Raw genomic sequence first — 17197 nt, 5'->3', positions numbered from 1 at the left:
AACTTCCCAAACAACAACTTGTCAAAGACCCAAATTCAGCAATTTTTGGGGATTGCAAATTATGTCCGAGATTTTATCCCCAAAGTATCCCAGATCATTAACACACTCACCAAAATGCTGAAAAAGAGACCACCATTGTAGGGAAACTCATGTGTTAGAAAATTGAAAGAAATCCTATAGAAATTTCCTACCCTTCATATTCCAAGTACTGGCAAAAGAATTCTTCAAATAGATGCAATGATAAATACTAGGCAGCGTATTACTGGAAGAAATTGATGGCATAAGGAAAATACGTGGTTTTGCAAGCGGCAAGTTCAAAGAAGTAGAGCAACATTAGCATTCCTCATTCAAGGAAACACTTGCTATCAAAAATGCAATTAAAAAGTTTTCTTTGTATCGCATTTCTCATAATTTCCTTCTGAATCTCAACATTTAAACCCTAGACAAAACGCTTTGTCCTTCTTTGCTCAGTCACAATTAGCTCGGGAGCGAATTTAGACAACCTAGTGAACTGGCTCTCATATTCGACAACAGTCTGAGCTCCCTGGCGAAGCCTAATGAACTCATCTTCTTTCTTTTCTTGAATTAGGGGTGGGAAATACTTCGCGTTGAACTCTAGTATGAAGTTCGCCCACGTCCTCGGTGTTTGTGCTCTTTCCCATTTCAATCGTATTACACTCCACCAAGAACGGGCTGCTCCTTCCAGTTGGAAGACAGCAAATGTCACCTGTCTCTCCTCAGTATAGTGCAACACCACAAAAATATCAATCATCTTCTCTAGCCACCGCTCGGCCACATCAAGGTTTGGTCCTCCAAGGAATTTCGGTGGGGAGAACTTCTGAAATCGTTCGAGGGCCCTATCCTCCCCCTCTATATGGTTACCAGAGTTTCCAGATTGAGGAATAGGGTTTTGACCCTGATGCTCTACTACGTGAGCTAAAAGATCAGCCATGTGCTGGATAGCCGCAGCTACCTGAACGTTAGGATCCACTCCAAGTTCAGGATTGGGTTCAGGCATTGGTTCCCGATTTTCCCCTTCATTCGAGAGTTGCCTACGTCCACGGCCCCGGCCTCATCCACTACGAGTTCCTTCCATTGGATTAACTAATCTAGGCTCGAGGTACGAATACAAGATACAAACTAGCGAGATCAGTCAGTCAGATATATATATATATATATATATATATATAATACGTCTGGATCAATTCAAAAGCAAATATACTTATAACACGACTATATCAAACAAATCACACAGTAACAGTCAGTCAGAAACAAGCAAAGGAAATCCTATGGAAGTAAGGGGGTCATTCAATAGTACACACTACGAACTAAACCAAGAGTATAAAAGCAACTAACGAAAAGTTTTTTTTTTCCCCTTCCCCCTAGGGTTCCATCCATAATCTACAAGAATATCACAATTTATATCTTAGGCAGGGTTAATCATCCTTAGTGATCCCTAACACATCATATAAAGTTCCGTAGAATTAGATTTCTAATTCGCCCAAGTCATTTCTAACCTAGGCTTTCATCCCGTTTCGTATTCGGGTACAAGAATCCAAAATAGGATAATTCACCACTCGAGCTGGCCAGTCCCAAGAGTAAATCGTCTACATTTGAAATTTCTACCCGACATACATATCTATAGTCTCCAACTACCAGAATAATGTTTTGAAACCTATAATATACCGTGATTCATAGCTTATGCTCAAAAGAGTATTTAGTCCCTTACACTCATTCACATGAGCGAGACCACAACAACACTTGGCCCCAAGCTCACTCCGCGCGGAGACCACACGAAACAGCTCTGATACCACCTGTGACAGCCCCACCTTACCCTAAGGCGAACCAAAGGGTTCGGCGGACCGCCTGCCCAACTCTCGCCGGGACTACGGATCTGGAACAAACGTAAACCCTACCAAACTCTCAAAAGAACTTCGAGAAGATAAACATTCATAACCCAATTGAGCCAAACTAAAAGATACACTAAATCTTTGGTACAACGTTCCCACGAAAAAATCAAAACGAAATGGAAGTGCCGCAGCCACATCACAATCCGGCCGGAACCCAGTCGAATATAAGTAAACTTTGTCCAACATGAGAGAATGTACATTCCCAAATACATATGCCACATAAACATGAGGAAACACTTTAAAATATACATATTAGTAAGTTTACAAATCAAAAGGAAACATTGTATTAAGATATATATAGGGTTTTCAAATTGTCGATGAGCTATACCGAAAAAACAAAAGAGTTTCTGATTAGCTCAACTCATTCTTCAAAACATCGAAGTTCCAAAAGATGGTTCCCTGTAAGGAAAACAAGGATAAGGGAACGGGGTGAGCTAGAAGCTCAATGAGGTACCAAAAGTATAAACAGTAGAAATCATGAGAAAACACTTTAAGGCACATATACACATCAAATAAGAGAAATGAACGACCACCACAATTGAAAGTATACAGGTGGCTCTCAGGAGCCAAATCCCCGTTGCAATACTTGATCCAGCCTCATTGACCCTCCGTCAACGTTTAATGAAACACACATGTCCGTAGACCCCTCTTACGCCAAAATCTCGTTTACCAAACATACCCCTTACCGGGCTTGAACGCCAAACAGGAACAGAAATGGTAATACTCGAGTATACCGGAAATCTAGAGTCTCTAATACTCAAAGATTTCCCAAGAACAGATACCCATAGATTGTCAATTTTCCTCAACCAAGCCCTTGCTGGCTTGATTCAATTGACTCCCCATGAGGTTGAGCTCAGATTTAACATGAAGGTCGTTGAACACACTTCCAAACGACATCATATCCGGCACAAGTAACATATTCAAGTATATACAGGAAGCAAGTCACACAGGCCAGAGAACGAGTGTGATAAAGTACACACTCGTCTCGTACAAAATAAATAGTCGGTAAAGACATTCAAAAAGCAATTTGCAAGTACAGATAACCAGCTTAGCAATAATTCAGGGGAGTGGTACACTCACAATTTCAAGCAAGGATACTTCAAAAGTTTAAACCAAAGTAGGGCTCTAATCACCAAGAAACCCTAGAATAACCAAGGTAAACAATTATGGTTCCCACAGTCACAAATCCAGTAAATAAAATGCACAAATGAGACTCAACTACAAGTCGTATACCTCTCCAAATAATTACTAATGCAAGGGTGCAAAACAAGATTTTGGGACGAAAAAGTAACATGAAGACCTAGGGCTCGAACAACCCCAAACCCTTCTTATATATATCCCAAACCAAACCAAACACGAAGAAATCCAACATTCCCAAAATTTGGACAGCATATCCCCTATATTTCCTTACTTTTCCATCCTACAAGCAACACCAATTCATCTCAAATCAACCACATACACATCATAGACTATAAAACACATATTTGGGTATAATAACCACAACTGAAGCTACACTTATCGGATTGAAACGAATATTATGGCGTTTCGAAGCCAAGAGATATACCTACATTTCTTATGAAGACCTCCAAAGTCAAATCATGCATTTTCATGGTCAAAAATGGAAATCTCCAGGATAACAGAAATCTGTCCGCAAAGCATGGTTCATGGGCAGTCAAGGGTATTTCTATCATTTCATGGGCTACAGTGCTCCGATTGAGCTGATATTTTGCACCAGCTAATTAACATCATTTTCTACAACTTTCATGTTTTAACCTAAGCCTGATTCGGCCTCTAACATACACGAATAAAGCTGGTCAGAACAGGGCAGATTGAAACCCTAAAACTGAAATTTCCGCACAAAACTGAAATTTTCCGCAAACAACCACAACTAACATATAAAAGCTTCATTTTACACCATATCAAGCCATCATTCATGCCAACCAATAATGATCGTATAAAATCAGAAAAATCACCAATAAAATTGAAAATTTAGCTAACTCTACCTCAAACCATAAAATCTTCCATAAAATAGCATATTTAGCCACCAAAACCACTAATTTGACATTAGCATGAACAAAGAGGAAGTTTGTAAGCAAAGTACCTTGACACTTCAAGAAAGATGATAACTTAGGATTTTCCTTTCACAAATCCCTCCACTAGAAGCTTTAATCCTCCTTAGTAAGCAACTTTGGAGTAATCTACAATTTCAATGGTTGGAAATCAAGATTGAAGCAAGGGATTGAAGCACAAGATAAAGTATTTCCTCTCTTTTGGCCTCTCCAAAAGTCGGCCAAGCAAGGTGAGAAATGAAGAAAATTTGGTCCAAATTGATGTTTAGTAAAGGTGATGAATAGTAAGTCAAAGTCCACCCTCCATTGGTTTCATGACACTTGGCCCTATTAGGGTTTGATCTAATCCTCTTATCTTCCAATGGTTAAGCTATCTAGCTAACCTTTAATTGTCTCCTAACACCTTGCAAAATAATATCTCTTAATACAAAACTTTAATTAATAGCCAAAATTTTACCGCACTTAGCACACTAGCGGGTCCCACGTCTACAACGCACTTCAAACATATCATGAACTAACTTATACTATGAAAATGATTTAAAACCTATACTCACTTATAAAAATCTTTGAAAAATCAATATAATAGGGTTAAATAAAGAAAATGCATGCGATAAAATAAAATAAAGTATGATAAAATAAAGAAAATTTACGGTCCTCACACTCTCTCCCCCTTAAAGAAATTTCGTCCTCAAAATTTTCTTATGAACGAGATCTATCAAAATCTAACGTAAATGGCGGATCTTAACTTCTACGTCCTCAGACGAGTAAGGGGCTTGATGTGACTTTAGGGAATACACCCGAGCCGACACCTTCGGTCCAGTCCCTTTCCCCTTCGACTGGTTAGAGTTGGTCTTAGTTGATTGTTGATTCCCACTTCCTTCTCGAGATCGGCCTGGGCAATTAGCGATTTGATGATCTGCACTCCCGCAACGTAGACATTTTCTTCCTTTCTTCCAGCAGACATCCTCCGTGTGATTCGGCTTTCCACAGTACCCGCAGGGACCATGGGAAGCAGAGCCTGAGCCTCTCTGTGAAGTATCACTTGACATCCTAGGAAATCTTAACCCTCCAGTTTCCTTTCCAAGCTTGGGAGGTGTACTCGTATCCTCTTGTCCGACGCTACTTTTAGAAATAGCTCTTTTCCTCGCCTGAAAGGTTCTAACTTGTAACCTTGCACTTTCAACTTGTTGAGCTTTTTCCACCGCGTCACTAAAGGCACTCAGTTGGGCTATAGCCAGATCCTTCTGAATCTCAACATTTAAGCCCTGGACAAAACGCCTTATCCTCCTTTGCTCAGTCACAATTAGCTCGGGAGCGAATTTAGACAATCCAGTGAACTGGCTCTCATATTCGGCAATAGTCTGAGTTCCCTGGCGAAATCTAATGAACTCATCTTCTTTCTTTTCTTGAATTATGGGTGGGAAATACTTTGCATTGAACTCTAGTATGAAGTTCGCCAATGTCCTCGGTGTTTGTGCTCTTTCCCATTTCAATCGTATTACATTCCACCAAGAATGGGCTGCTCCCTCTAGTTGGAAGACAGCAAATGTCACCTATCTCTCCTCAATATAGTGCAACGCCGCAAAAATATCAATTATCTTCTCTAGCCACCGCTCGGCCACATCAGGGTCGGGTCCTCCAAGGAATTTCGGTGGGGAGAACTTCTGAAATCGTTCGAGGGCCCTATCCTCCCTCTCTGTCACAGCCCTACCTCACCCTAAGGTGAACCAAAGGGTTCGGCGGACCGCCTGCCTAGCTCTCGCCAGGACTACGAAGTCGAATCACACAAACCCGATATAGTGCACAAACGAATCCCCAAGAGAACAATCAATCGAAGACTACTAAGTTGAGAATCATGAGTTCTACCCCTTAAGGTACCATGGTACTAAACGTCTCAACGGAAACGAAAATGAAGACAAAAATGCAAATGGAAAGCGGACACCTCACAATCTGGCCAAGATATGTCCGGATTTCCGGCCGGATCGCTGGCCGGATATGGGGCAGTGAGTAACCCAAAATTTTTCAAAACCTCTGCTAATCCGGCCAGATATCCGGCCAAGAACTGGCCGGATACACGGCCAGATTCTGTGAACAGTTCCTGCCAGAAATTTCGTTCCTTGATCAAATGCCGCGCTCGTCCGATTGTCCAATGATTATAAGGAGCATCTCACCAAACGCAACAGTACCATCTCAAATGAATACACATAATGTACATGATAAAACACTTATATACCTACATTGAAAACTTTACAATTAAAAGCGTGATACTTAATTACAAGACAATTAGGGTTTTGATTACATAAGAGCTAACAAAAGAACGTTTGCACTAGCTCAACCCTTTTTTCAAAATCACGGTTCAAAGTGTGGTTCCCTGTAAGGAAAACAAAGATAACAGGAAGGGGGTGAACTTATGCTTAATAAGTACCAAAATAATAGCAATTAGGAATCATGGAACGTCATATTCATTTAGTCACATATGCAAATCAAAGAGAGAAATAAACAAACACCTTAGATAGAAAGGATACGAGTGGCTCTCAGGAGCCCAAAATTTCCTGTTGCAGCACTTGATCCAAACCCGTTAATTCTCCGTCAACATATGAAGAATAATCATGTCCGTAGAACCCCACTTTACACCAAATTTCGTCCACCAAACTTACCCCCTACCGGGTCCGAACACCTCAACAGAAACAGAAGTGGTAATACTCGAGTATACCGGAATCAAAGGTCTCAATACCCAAAGATTCATAGAACAGACTACTGTGGTTCGTTATCTAATCGACCAGGCCCTTGCCGACTCGACTCGAGTAACTTGCCACAGGTGTTGAGCTCAGAGGTCACAGAAAGGTCGTTGGATACCAGTCTCCAAACGACGTCCGAACAGATTCAGATACAGATAACAGATTATACACAGTAAATAGGCAACATAGATAGACAAGAGAACAAGTGTGATAAAGTACACCCTCGTTTCAAACAGAATAAGCAGATAGTACAATCATTCAAATCACAGATTGCAGGTGCAGAAATCAAGTTAAGCAACAAAAGAGGGGAGTGGTACACTCATCGGTTCCCGTACAGATACTTCAAAAGTTTTTTACCCAAAGTGGCTTTAATCGCCAAGAAACCCTAAAATAACCAAGATAAAACAATTATAGTTCACACATCCCCAAACCCAGTAAATAGAATGCATCAATGAGCCTCGATTACAAGTCGTATGCCTTCCCAGGTTAAGTACTAGTACAAAAGAATAAAATATGACTTTTGGGCAAAAAGATAACAGTTGGTCCTAGGGTTACAAACAACTCCCAAAACCCTTCATTTTTACCAAGATCAACTCAACTTGAAGTGTAGACACCAAATTTTTATTATTTTTAATTTCATTTTTATCATTTATTATTTATTTATTAATTGGGTTAGATTCATCATTTTTATTTTTGTAAGATGTTAAAAGTGGCTTTAATTCTCTTAAATTTGGTTTGAAAATTGTTAATTTATTTTTAATTGATTTTTGAAGAAAAATGAAAATGACAAAAAAAAGGTAAAGGAAAATGTGTGGATAGGTGGAAGTGTGCATGTTGAACAAGTGTGCAAAATAATCATTAGACAAATGTCTAAGGAATTATAGGACAAGTGTATAGGGGGTAGGTGTCTAGACACTTGGGGGCCTAAGGGGAGAAGGAGAAAAAACAAAAAAAAGGAGAAAAAGAAAAACAGAGTGGGCGGCGGAGTAGGAGGAAAAAAGAGAGAGAGAGGCTCTCGGTTGGGGGGCTAAGGAACAAATAGCAGAAAAAAGAACAAGAGAGCGGAGAGAAGGAGAGGACCGGGAGGAAAGCTCGGCTGGAAAATAGGGAGAGGTTTTCGGCAGTAGAGAAATCCAAAGAAAGAACCTGGGAATCCGGGGAGCAAGAAACCAGAAAACTAATCGAACAAAAAAAAGGGGAACGGAGGGCTTCAACAAAACGGGGGAGGAAAAAGAAAAACAGGGGAGACTGAGAGAAACCAAGCAAGAGAAAAAGGCTTGGCGGCTGATTTTGTTTTTGGAGGAAAACTGAACTTCGCGGGAGCCTCGGACTGAAGAGAATGGAAAAGAGAGCTAGGAGAGGAAAAAACCGAAGGAAAAACAGAGTAAAAGCAAAAGGAGGGCTTCAGGTAAAGCAGCGTAAAGGAAAATCGAGAGAGAGAGCCAGAGAGGAAGAAAGCTTCGGCAAGGTGAAGGAGAATCTGGGAAAAACAGAGCAAACCGCTGCTGCTCCCCGCCTCTGCCGCCACCTTTCAACCTCCGCTGCCGCCTCTGCCACCGCGGCCGACGAAGCAGCAGAGGCTTCTACTACCACCTCACCGTCAATCCATCACCATCGCCTGCAAATTGTCACCAAGAAAGCACTGTAAGTCATTCTTTCCTTCGAATTTCAGTTTGCCTTTCAAGCACAAATGATGAAAATCCCAACCCCAAGCACGTCTCTTATGAATCTGTTTCTTGTCGGTTGTCTGCAATTTCGAGCATATACGCTCTATGTGATTGAATGGACTGTAGATTCATTTTGTGTGCTTCTGATAAATTTGTGGGGCTGAATACAGTTTTAATTAAACAAGAATCGGTGATTTTTCTTTTGCCCACATGCTGTTCGATAAAATGTCCAACCGAATATTATGTTTGAAAGATGACTTGTCTGCGTCTTTGTGTGAGGAAAACGGATAAGTCGGCAAGTTTAATTCCTTGCGTTTGATAAATCTTGATTGTACTTATTTCTCCTTTTGTACGAACTCAAATCAATGTTAGGAGAGGGAGTTTTGTTTTGTATTGATTTTCGGAATGGCTTCGATTGCAAAGAAGAACGGAAATGGCTTCTGAGCATCGCGAGGAAGACGAAACTGGGTTGGAAAATATTTATGAATTCGCAGTTTGACTCCTGACCTTTGGTGAAATTACATTAAAGCTTGCGTAATTGCCAGATTTCGTTCAATTAAGTCATGATTTAAGCATAAGTTGACCCCTGGACTTTGCTTTTCTTTAATTTTGACCCCTAAAACATTCATAATTCATTCAGTTAAGTCCCTATTTTGTTGCATTTTAATCCCTCAAGTCCCCCTTGTTCACCGTGGCCTCAAAATTTGGAAAAATCAAATCCATTTTGCCTTTCTTGAGCTTAATCCTATGTTTGCCTATTTTATGTGACTTTTTGGGATAAATTAATTTTGGGTTTTAGATCATAATTGTGGCTTAATAATTTTAGTTGATTTGCTAATTTTGTTGGGTTTAGTTTTATGGTTTGGGTTTTTGGGTAATAATTTTGGTTGGGTTTGAAAAGTGGGCTTAATAATATCTGTTTGGGTTTCTTGTTTAAAATCCAACACTTTTGGTCGGGTTTGTGATTAATTTGGGTTGGGTTTATTTGGTAAAAAAATGGGTTGACCTATGTCATTCCCCTGGACTTCTAATCGGGCCAAGTGGTCTTCGGCCCAAGAAGAAGTTAGAAAATGGCCCAGTGGCCTGCTCCATTAAGAAACCAGAGAACGAATTTGCAGATCAGTCCCTGTACCTTTCTTTAATTTCACTGTGGCCCCAATAACTTCTAATTTCTTTCAATTGGATCCCTGATTTAATTGCAAATGGGTCCCTAAACTTTATTTTTCTTTAATTTTGACCCCAAAACTTTATTAATGTTTGCAATCAAGTCTTTTATTCTTTTGACTTCTTGAATGTGGGTTGTTTATATGATTTAATTGATTCAATTTCACAATTCATTTTTATCTTTTATGATTATTTGTTTAAAGTGATGCCTTGACCTTTTCTTTGTTTTTGGAGGGTAAATAAGTAATCTCACCCCATTAGGGCATCAACTCAAGGGAGGTACACTCTATCCCTTATTCTTACTTTATTTGATTCTACGTGCCCTATGTGACTTTACATGTTTGATTGTATGCCTCTTGAATATTTTTTATTCATTTCATTTATTTATTTATGGGCTTTTCATATTTATTTTAGTTCAATTTGATTATTTAAAAGGCATGTAAATGCCAAGTTGTAATAGTTAGGTTTATTTTATTTATTTTCATTCCCCCTCTTAGAATTGCAGTAGGCTTCCCCCCGAATGTAATAGTTAGGGCTTTATTTGTTTTACTTGCTTTATGTGTGCTTTGCATGCTTACGTGCTATGTGTTACCGCTTTCTTAGGGCCTTGCATCTAGATACCATGCTTATGTGTTATGTGCTATATGTGATTCATGTGTTTATTTGTTTTATTATGCTTTATATGATTTATTTGATTATAATAAATGCATGTCGTCACCACACTAGTCCAACGCTAGTTGTGGTCGCCTTTCTCGAATCCACACTAGTCCAATGCTAGTTGTGGCTCTTTGTTTCGATTCTCCGCTAGTCCAATGCTAGCGAGAATTTATAGACATGGGCTAGTCCAACGCTAGACCCTTAGGAGCCCTTCGCGCGTTAGATCATGATTGCATGATTGTGTGATCACTTCATCTCACGCATATCTTTGCTTTTTAGGGCCTCTTTCACCATATTACATGACTCTTTTCTTATATATGTATACCCCTTCCCCTATATTTGTCCCTTATATGTATATTACTTGCCCCTTTTGTATGAAACATGGCATTAGACTTGCATTTCATATAAGCATTAGAACTAGGTTAGTTCATTTGCTTGATTAGATTAGGGAATAGCCCCTTGGATATGGGATATGGACGAGTTTGGCTTTTTAGCCTTAGCATGCTCGTATTCCCTCTATTAAAAGTGAAAATTGAGTCACGAACATTAGTCCCCCGTACCCGACATGATGCATTCCCTTAGGTCACGTATATTTATAATTATTTTATTTCTTTTTTTTTCTTGGAGTCTCATACTTTTGCATTATTCGTGACCTCTCCAAAGAGTCGTTATTTGGGCATCACAGTTAATGTGATTGGCACCATTCAAGCTTTGAAGAGAAATCTTACCCCCGATACCCCCCTAGATCTAGGTTTGCATTCATATAGCACGTCCAAATGTGATAAATCTTTTGGTTAAAATAAGAAAATCCTTGACTAAATCGCGCAACTAGCCTTGGCTAGGTTGAGAGGGTGCCTTGGACCTCGTCCTTGCCTTCCCTCTTTTCAAATGTGACTCCCGAACCTTTTTCTTTGATTTACGTAGACTTGGAGTCGTTTAAAAAGGGTTTTTTCTATTTTTTCTTTAAAAAATTTCATTTTTTAGGTGACTTGGTACACCTTAACCCAATACCAAGTGGCGACTCCGATTTTCATTTCAAAACCCTTTTTAAACTTATTTTGGGTCAAAATCGTCGCATTTCAAGTCCCATTTAGGCCCATTCTCTTTTTAAATCAACAATTCATTTTTCCAATCAAAAATTCACTTTTCAATTTATTTATTTTTCTTGTAAAAAATGGGGCGCGACAGCTGGCGACTCCACTGGGGATTTAGAGAGTCCGAGCATTTGATTTAGTCGATTGTTTTCTTTTTTTAACCTTCTTATCTATTACATTTGGATGTTTAGGATTGCATTCCTCTTTCCCTTTTTGCCCTTTTTCTCCTTTTAGGGATTTTGTATCCACCACGTGCCTAATCGTTCTTCGCACACTATGTATGTGATGAATGGATGGATCATTTATTTATTTGCTTTTACTTGTTTCGCGATTGCATTTTGGGATGGGGGGTAGTCACCCTAGAACCTCCGTCCGCATTTATGGTACAATCCCTTCCCTCAATAAGAAAGCACTTCATACGTGCATGCATAGTCTTATTTACCCTATTTTTTCTTTTCCGTAGGCGTTTCCCACACCTCCTTGTAGGATTAGGATCGATTGCCTTGGGTAGGCGGATGGTGTGCTCTGCGCCCATAGCGCTACCTAAGGGATCACTCGAGCCACCGACCAAAGGCCCTGGGAGGAGTCCGCGGTCGCTTCCTCCTGGGGGGCTGGTCCCGTGACTCGTCCTCTGAGGGGATGAGGAGCGATTCCTTCTCCCTTCCCTTCGCCTTAGAGGTCTGCGCACCGCCAGCCTCACCCCCCTCCTTCGCCTGCCGGATTATATCTTCCAGCATGGGGAGGTTCTCGGTTACAAATTGGTATATCTGCTGCTTCCGTTCCCCCGAAAGGGTCGAGCCCCCGGCGCCTCGGGCTGCCTCGGTCTCCAACCGCCGGGATCCCTCACCGGCCCCGGGGTCGGTGTTGTCCATGGTTCGCTTAGAACGCGTCCTCGCCATCAACACAAATACTCGTACCTTCGAGTTCCCACAGACGGCGCCAACTGAAGAAGCACGGAACTTCCCCTGACCGAGCTGACCTGATAAGCTCGGAGTGCTGATGGAAGAGCCCGTCCCAAGCCTGCAAAACAGAAAGAAGTGGTCTCTCAAAGGGGGCCTCGAGGTGGTCCCCGAGGGTACTCCGACGGTCAAGTTAGTTTTCCGGTGAGCAAAGGAAGGACCTATGGTAAAGCAGTCGGGGTCCAATGCCAATAGAGAGCGTACCTTGTACAGTAGGTATGCGTTACCATTTATACCTGTTGAGTAGTCCGACCTCCGTACGTTCCGGGACTTGCCGTGGATAGCTCCCAGCCCCGCACTGAGGGGGATTCCTCGCGCCCTCTGCGGGGTAGCCGTAGGGAGCCTCCCGGAGCCCTGGCCTGGCTCCCCGTGGGCCCGGGGTGCAAGCCCCGCTCGGGTCGACCTGGGCTGCCACGTGTACAGGCCCAGGATAGGGCCTCTGCAGAGGTGAAATGGGATTTATCAGGAGCCGTGAAGATCAGGGTTGAGAGGATAGAAAAAAGAGATAGTTCGGAGAGAATAAAGGGGAGATCAAGAGCAAAAGAAAGGAAAACAGAAAAACCATGACGGCTGGGGGGATGAAGTTGGCGGCTGGGGAGCAAAAAAACAATAAAAAGGAGAGGACGGCTAGCAAGGAAAAAAAAAAGAGAGGCAGAGGTGGAGAGTCTTGAGAGGTAGTCGGCGGCTAGGTTTAGTAAGAAGAAACGGAGAGAAAAAATGAGAGAGCTGAAAAAGGGCAAGAAATGGTTTCGGCTGGGTAAAAGCAAGGAAAGTTACTGGCTTTGGGTTAGAGAAATGGAGTGAACGGAAGAGAAAGGAGAGAAACTAGGTTTTAGGGTGGCTAAGAAGCAAGAGGAGAGCTAGGGGGCTGGCCGAGAGAGGATCTGGAATTAAGAGGGTTGCGGCTAGGAAAAGAGGTCGTGAGAACGAGGGAGAGTCTTACGACGGCCATCACCCACACGGAGAACTCTCCTGCGACAAACATCACTGGAAGAACCTTGCAGCGACGAAGCTTTCTGGGCTTTCGTTCCAGCAAATCCATACGACTTCCTCAGAACACTTCACCTTCATTGGACTGCGCTAGACTCATCAGGTGACCTTAGCCTTTTCTCTTGTTGATTTTATACAACTTGTGTGAAGATTCAAGCTTAGTAAACGAAAGTTTTGTGTCATTCACTGTCTTGTTTGTGAGTATGTGGTTTGAGATGCCCGTCATGTTGTATGTGATTAAGATGATGTTTAAATGGCGAGTCTTGGTTAGATTTCAGGTTGCATAATTTTTTTTTGCTTGGTTCGAATCGTGGGTGTGTGTTGGCAGCGTTTTTTTTAATTGATGAAAACCCAGAAATTTGAAACAATGAACGAATCTGGGCTGCATACTTCGGGTCCTGTGTTATGATGATGAGTCATGAGTTCCTTTTGTGTAGAAGATTCCCCATGTTTTTTTTAGTTAGTAGCGAACTCAGTCGATGACAGATTTTTAGTTAGTAGCGAACTCAGGAGTAGATCTTTTCAGCAGGAGTTTTCTGTTGTTGAATCTTCAGCAAACGTTGCATTAGAGTTTAGCGTGTTAATAGTTTGAGTCTTGTGGAGTTAGCAGACAAGCTTGCATGTTTCTTTTGAGTTCATGGCTGTTTTCCTGCGCATATAGAAGCTGAAACATTGCAGAAATGAACTCATGAATGAGTTCAAACTCGCTAGTTAAAGCTTCGTTAAAGCTTTCTTTATTCGCATGTTAAAGCTCGGTCTCAAATTTTCCTGAGCTACGTGGGCTGCTAAATGGTTTCAGTTGCAGAATGCTTTCTTCACAGTTTTGCTGTTTTCTTTTATGTTCAGTTTCTTGGAGTAGATCTTTTGGGAATAAATGGTTGCTTTGACACTAACCACAAGAGTAGGAAGCTATAATATTGGGGCTCGGTGGATAAACCCATAAGTTTCATTCCCAGCACTGCGTATAATCATATTTGGTTTGCATAAGAAAGCTACAGAAGCTTTTGTTCTTCAAAGCGAGCATGTTTACAGATCATGTTTGTTGCATACTTTAGTTCAAGGGCCTGTTTTATTTTCCTCCTGCCTTCGTTTGCAAGCCTTTGTGCAGAGGCCCCATCCTGGGCCTGTACACGTGGCAGCCCAGGTCGACCCGAGCGGGGCTTGCACCCCGGGCCCACGGGGAGCCAGCCCAGGGCGCACGGCGGCTAGGGCTCCGGGAGGCTCCCTAGGGCTACCCCGCAGAGGGCGCGAGGAATCCCCCTCAGTGCGGGGCTGGGAGCTATCCACGGCAAGTCCCGGAACGTACGGAGGTCGGACTACTCAACAGGTATAAATGGTAACGCATACCTACTGTACAAGGTACGCTCTCTATTGGCATTGGACCCCGACTGCTTTACCATAGGTCCTTCCTTTCCTCACCGGAAAACTAACTTGACCGTCGGAGTACCCTCGGGGACCACCTTGAGGCCCCCTTTGAGAGACCACTTCTTTCTGTTTTGCAGGCTTGGGACGGGCTCTTCCATCAGCACTCCGAGCTTATCAGGTCAGCTCGGTCAGGGGAAGTTCCGTGCTTCTTCAGTTGGCGCCGTCTGTGGGAACTCGAAGGTACGAGTATTTGTGTTGATGGCGAGGACGCGTTCCAAGCGAACCATGGACAACACCGACCCCGGGGCCGGTGAGGGATCCCGGCGGTTGGAGACCGAGGCAGCCCGAGGCGCCGGGGGCTCGACCCTTTCGGGGGAACGGAAGCAGCAGATATACCAATTTGTAACCGAGAACCTCCCCATGCTGGAAGATATAATCCGGCAGGCGAAGGAGGGGGGTGAGACTGGCGGTGCGCAGACCTCTAAGGCGAAGGGAAGGGAGTAGGAATCGCTCCTCATCCCCTCAGAGGACGAGTCACGGGACCAGTCCCCCAGGAGGAAGCGACCGCGGACTCCTCCCAAGCCACGAGCCTCGGTGGTCGGGGACAGTGAGAGGTATTCTCGCGACCGGTCCGCCGGGGACCGCTTGAGGAACCCCTCCTCGTGGAAGCTCGCGAGGAACGAACCGGAGCGATCTCCCGTCCGGTCCATCCAGAGCCGGCCGCGGGATCCTCCTTAGTGGCAGCCCGTCCGGGACGAGCTCGAGTAGATCCTGCGGCCCCAACAGTATGAGGATAACTACGCAGCCTCGCCCTTTACCCGAGAGGTAGAGGACTACCCGTTACCTCGGAGGTTCAAGATTCCGAACATCGAGCTGTACGATGGTTCGACGGACCCGGAAGACCACCTCTCGGTCTTCATGACGCACATGCGTCTGCAGACCGCCGCGGACGCACTCCGTTGCAAGACCTTCCCCATGTTTCTTAAGGGAAAGGCACGGCTCTGGTTTCAGGGCCTGGCGCCGGGGTCCATCCGGAGTTTCACCGAGCTGGCCAGACAGTTCGCTGCCCAGTTCGTCTCCTCGAAGACTTACTCGAAAAACGCGGCTCACTTGATGGCCGTCAAGCAGAAGCCGGACGAGTCCCTAAAGAATTTCATGACGCGCTTCAACACAGAAAGCCTGCAGATCAGGGACAAAGATGAGAAAGTGGTCATGGCTGCCTTCATGAACGGGCTAAGGGTAGAGGAGCTCTACTACAAGCTCGTCGAGCAGCCTCCCAAGAATCTGGGAGAGCTCCTGAATCGGGCTCACGCTGCTGCCAACGCAGAGGAGGCCGGCCGCCTGAAACGAGAATCAGATCGGGAGCTTGGGGACCGGAAAGGACGGGCAAACCACCCTGAAACTAAGGACGACCAAGCCAAGAAGAACGTCTTCGATCGCCTCTCCAAGGATAGGGCCCCCGCTCCACCGCCGCTCCCTGAAAAAGGATACACGCCCCTAACCCGGCCAAGGGCGCAAATCCTGGCTGTCATGGAGACAGAGGGCCTGGGAGACCTGTGACAGCCCCACCTTCCCCTAAGGCGAACCAAAGAGGTTAGCGGACTGCCTGCCCAACTCTCGCCAGGACTAACGGTGCAGTATAAAGCGATCTATCACGTTTGAAACTTATAATGCGCGCAACAAGGCAAAAGGGCAAAATATCCCAAAATAAAAGAAACGAACTCCAGAGTCGGCCATGAATAGTAACCGACCCGTCCGAAACCCAACCAAGCATCGAAAAACATATACAACATAACATTAGCCATTTACAAGCCACAACGGCAAGCCAAAACCATTCACTAAGGAAGTACACATTCGATTTGCCTATCAAAAGGAAATGAATCCCGTGATACATTAGGGTTTCACTTCAAGAGCTATACAAAAGACATTTACAAGCTCAGTATGGCAATTGACTATCCAGTCCATTTTCAAAAGCAATTATATTCCTGTAAGGAAAACAAATAACACGGAATGAGCCAAAGCCCAGTGGTATACCACCCAATAAGCAATCAAAGTCATATAAGAATGAACCTTCATTTAAAGTGCGTAAATAAGCAATGAAGCAAAACGGTAAAAGGATACGGTCGGCTCTCAAGAGCCCGTTTCCACGCTTGAAATCTTGAACCAACCTCATTGACTCTCCGTCAATGTTATAAAACCAAACCGTAGACAACTCTTTACATCCATTCCTTCCATCCATCATACCCCAACCGGGCCCGCACTCCATTTCAGTAGCTTTTGGTAATACTCGAGTTTACCGGAACCAAGGGTCTCATTACCACAAGGTTCCCCAGTACAGTCCCCGTGGCAATTCAATCTTCACGACCAAGCCCTCGCCGGCTCGATCCAATTGACTACCAAACGGGGTTGAGCTCAGTAATGCATTATGGCCGTTGGACATCGTCCAAACGACATCAATTCAGTTTCCATGAAATGGAATTCACTAACCAATATATCAAGTTCAGTAATGCAATAAGACGGTAACCAATCAGTGACAATATCAAAGGAGGTGAGGGCGGTCAAGTACACCCTCACCTTGATCAAT

At 43.5% G+C, this 17197-nt stretch overlaps 1 protein-coding gene across 1 annotated transcript; it reads left to right on the top strand.

The window, feature by feature from the left end:
• Positions 1-15540: 15540 nt before the first annotated feature.
• Positions 15541-16173, top strand: LOC113752010. Its single transcript, XM_027296152.1, has one exon. It carries the CDS (start codon positions 15541-15543, stop codon positions 16171-16173), a length of 633 nt encoding a protein of 210 aa, XP_027151953.1.
• Positions 16174-17197: the final 1024 nt, after the last annotated feature.

The sequence above is a fragment of the Coffea eugenioides genome, chromosome 11 (assembly GCF_003713205.1).
Source record: "Coffea eugenioides isolate CCC68of chromosome 11, Ceug_1.0, whole genome shotgun sequence".
NCBI lineage: Eukaryota > Viridiplantae > Streptophyta > Magnoliopsida > Gentianales > Rubiaceae > Coffea > Coffea eugenioides.
The sequence above is the reverse complement of the archived record's forward strand: the minus strand, read 5'-3'. Positions and strand labels throughout refer to the sequence as shown.

Bases quoted from the DNA above. Each gene is read 5' to 3' on its own strand.
- LOC113752010 (XM_027296152.1), top strand. From the start codon at position 15,541: ATGCGTCTGCAGACCGCCGCGGACGCACTCCGTTGCAAGACCTTCCCC.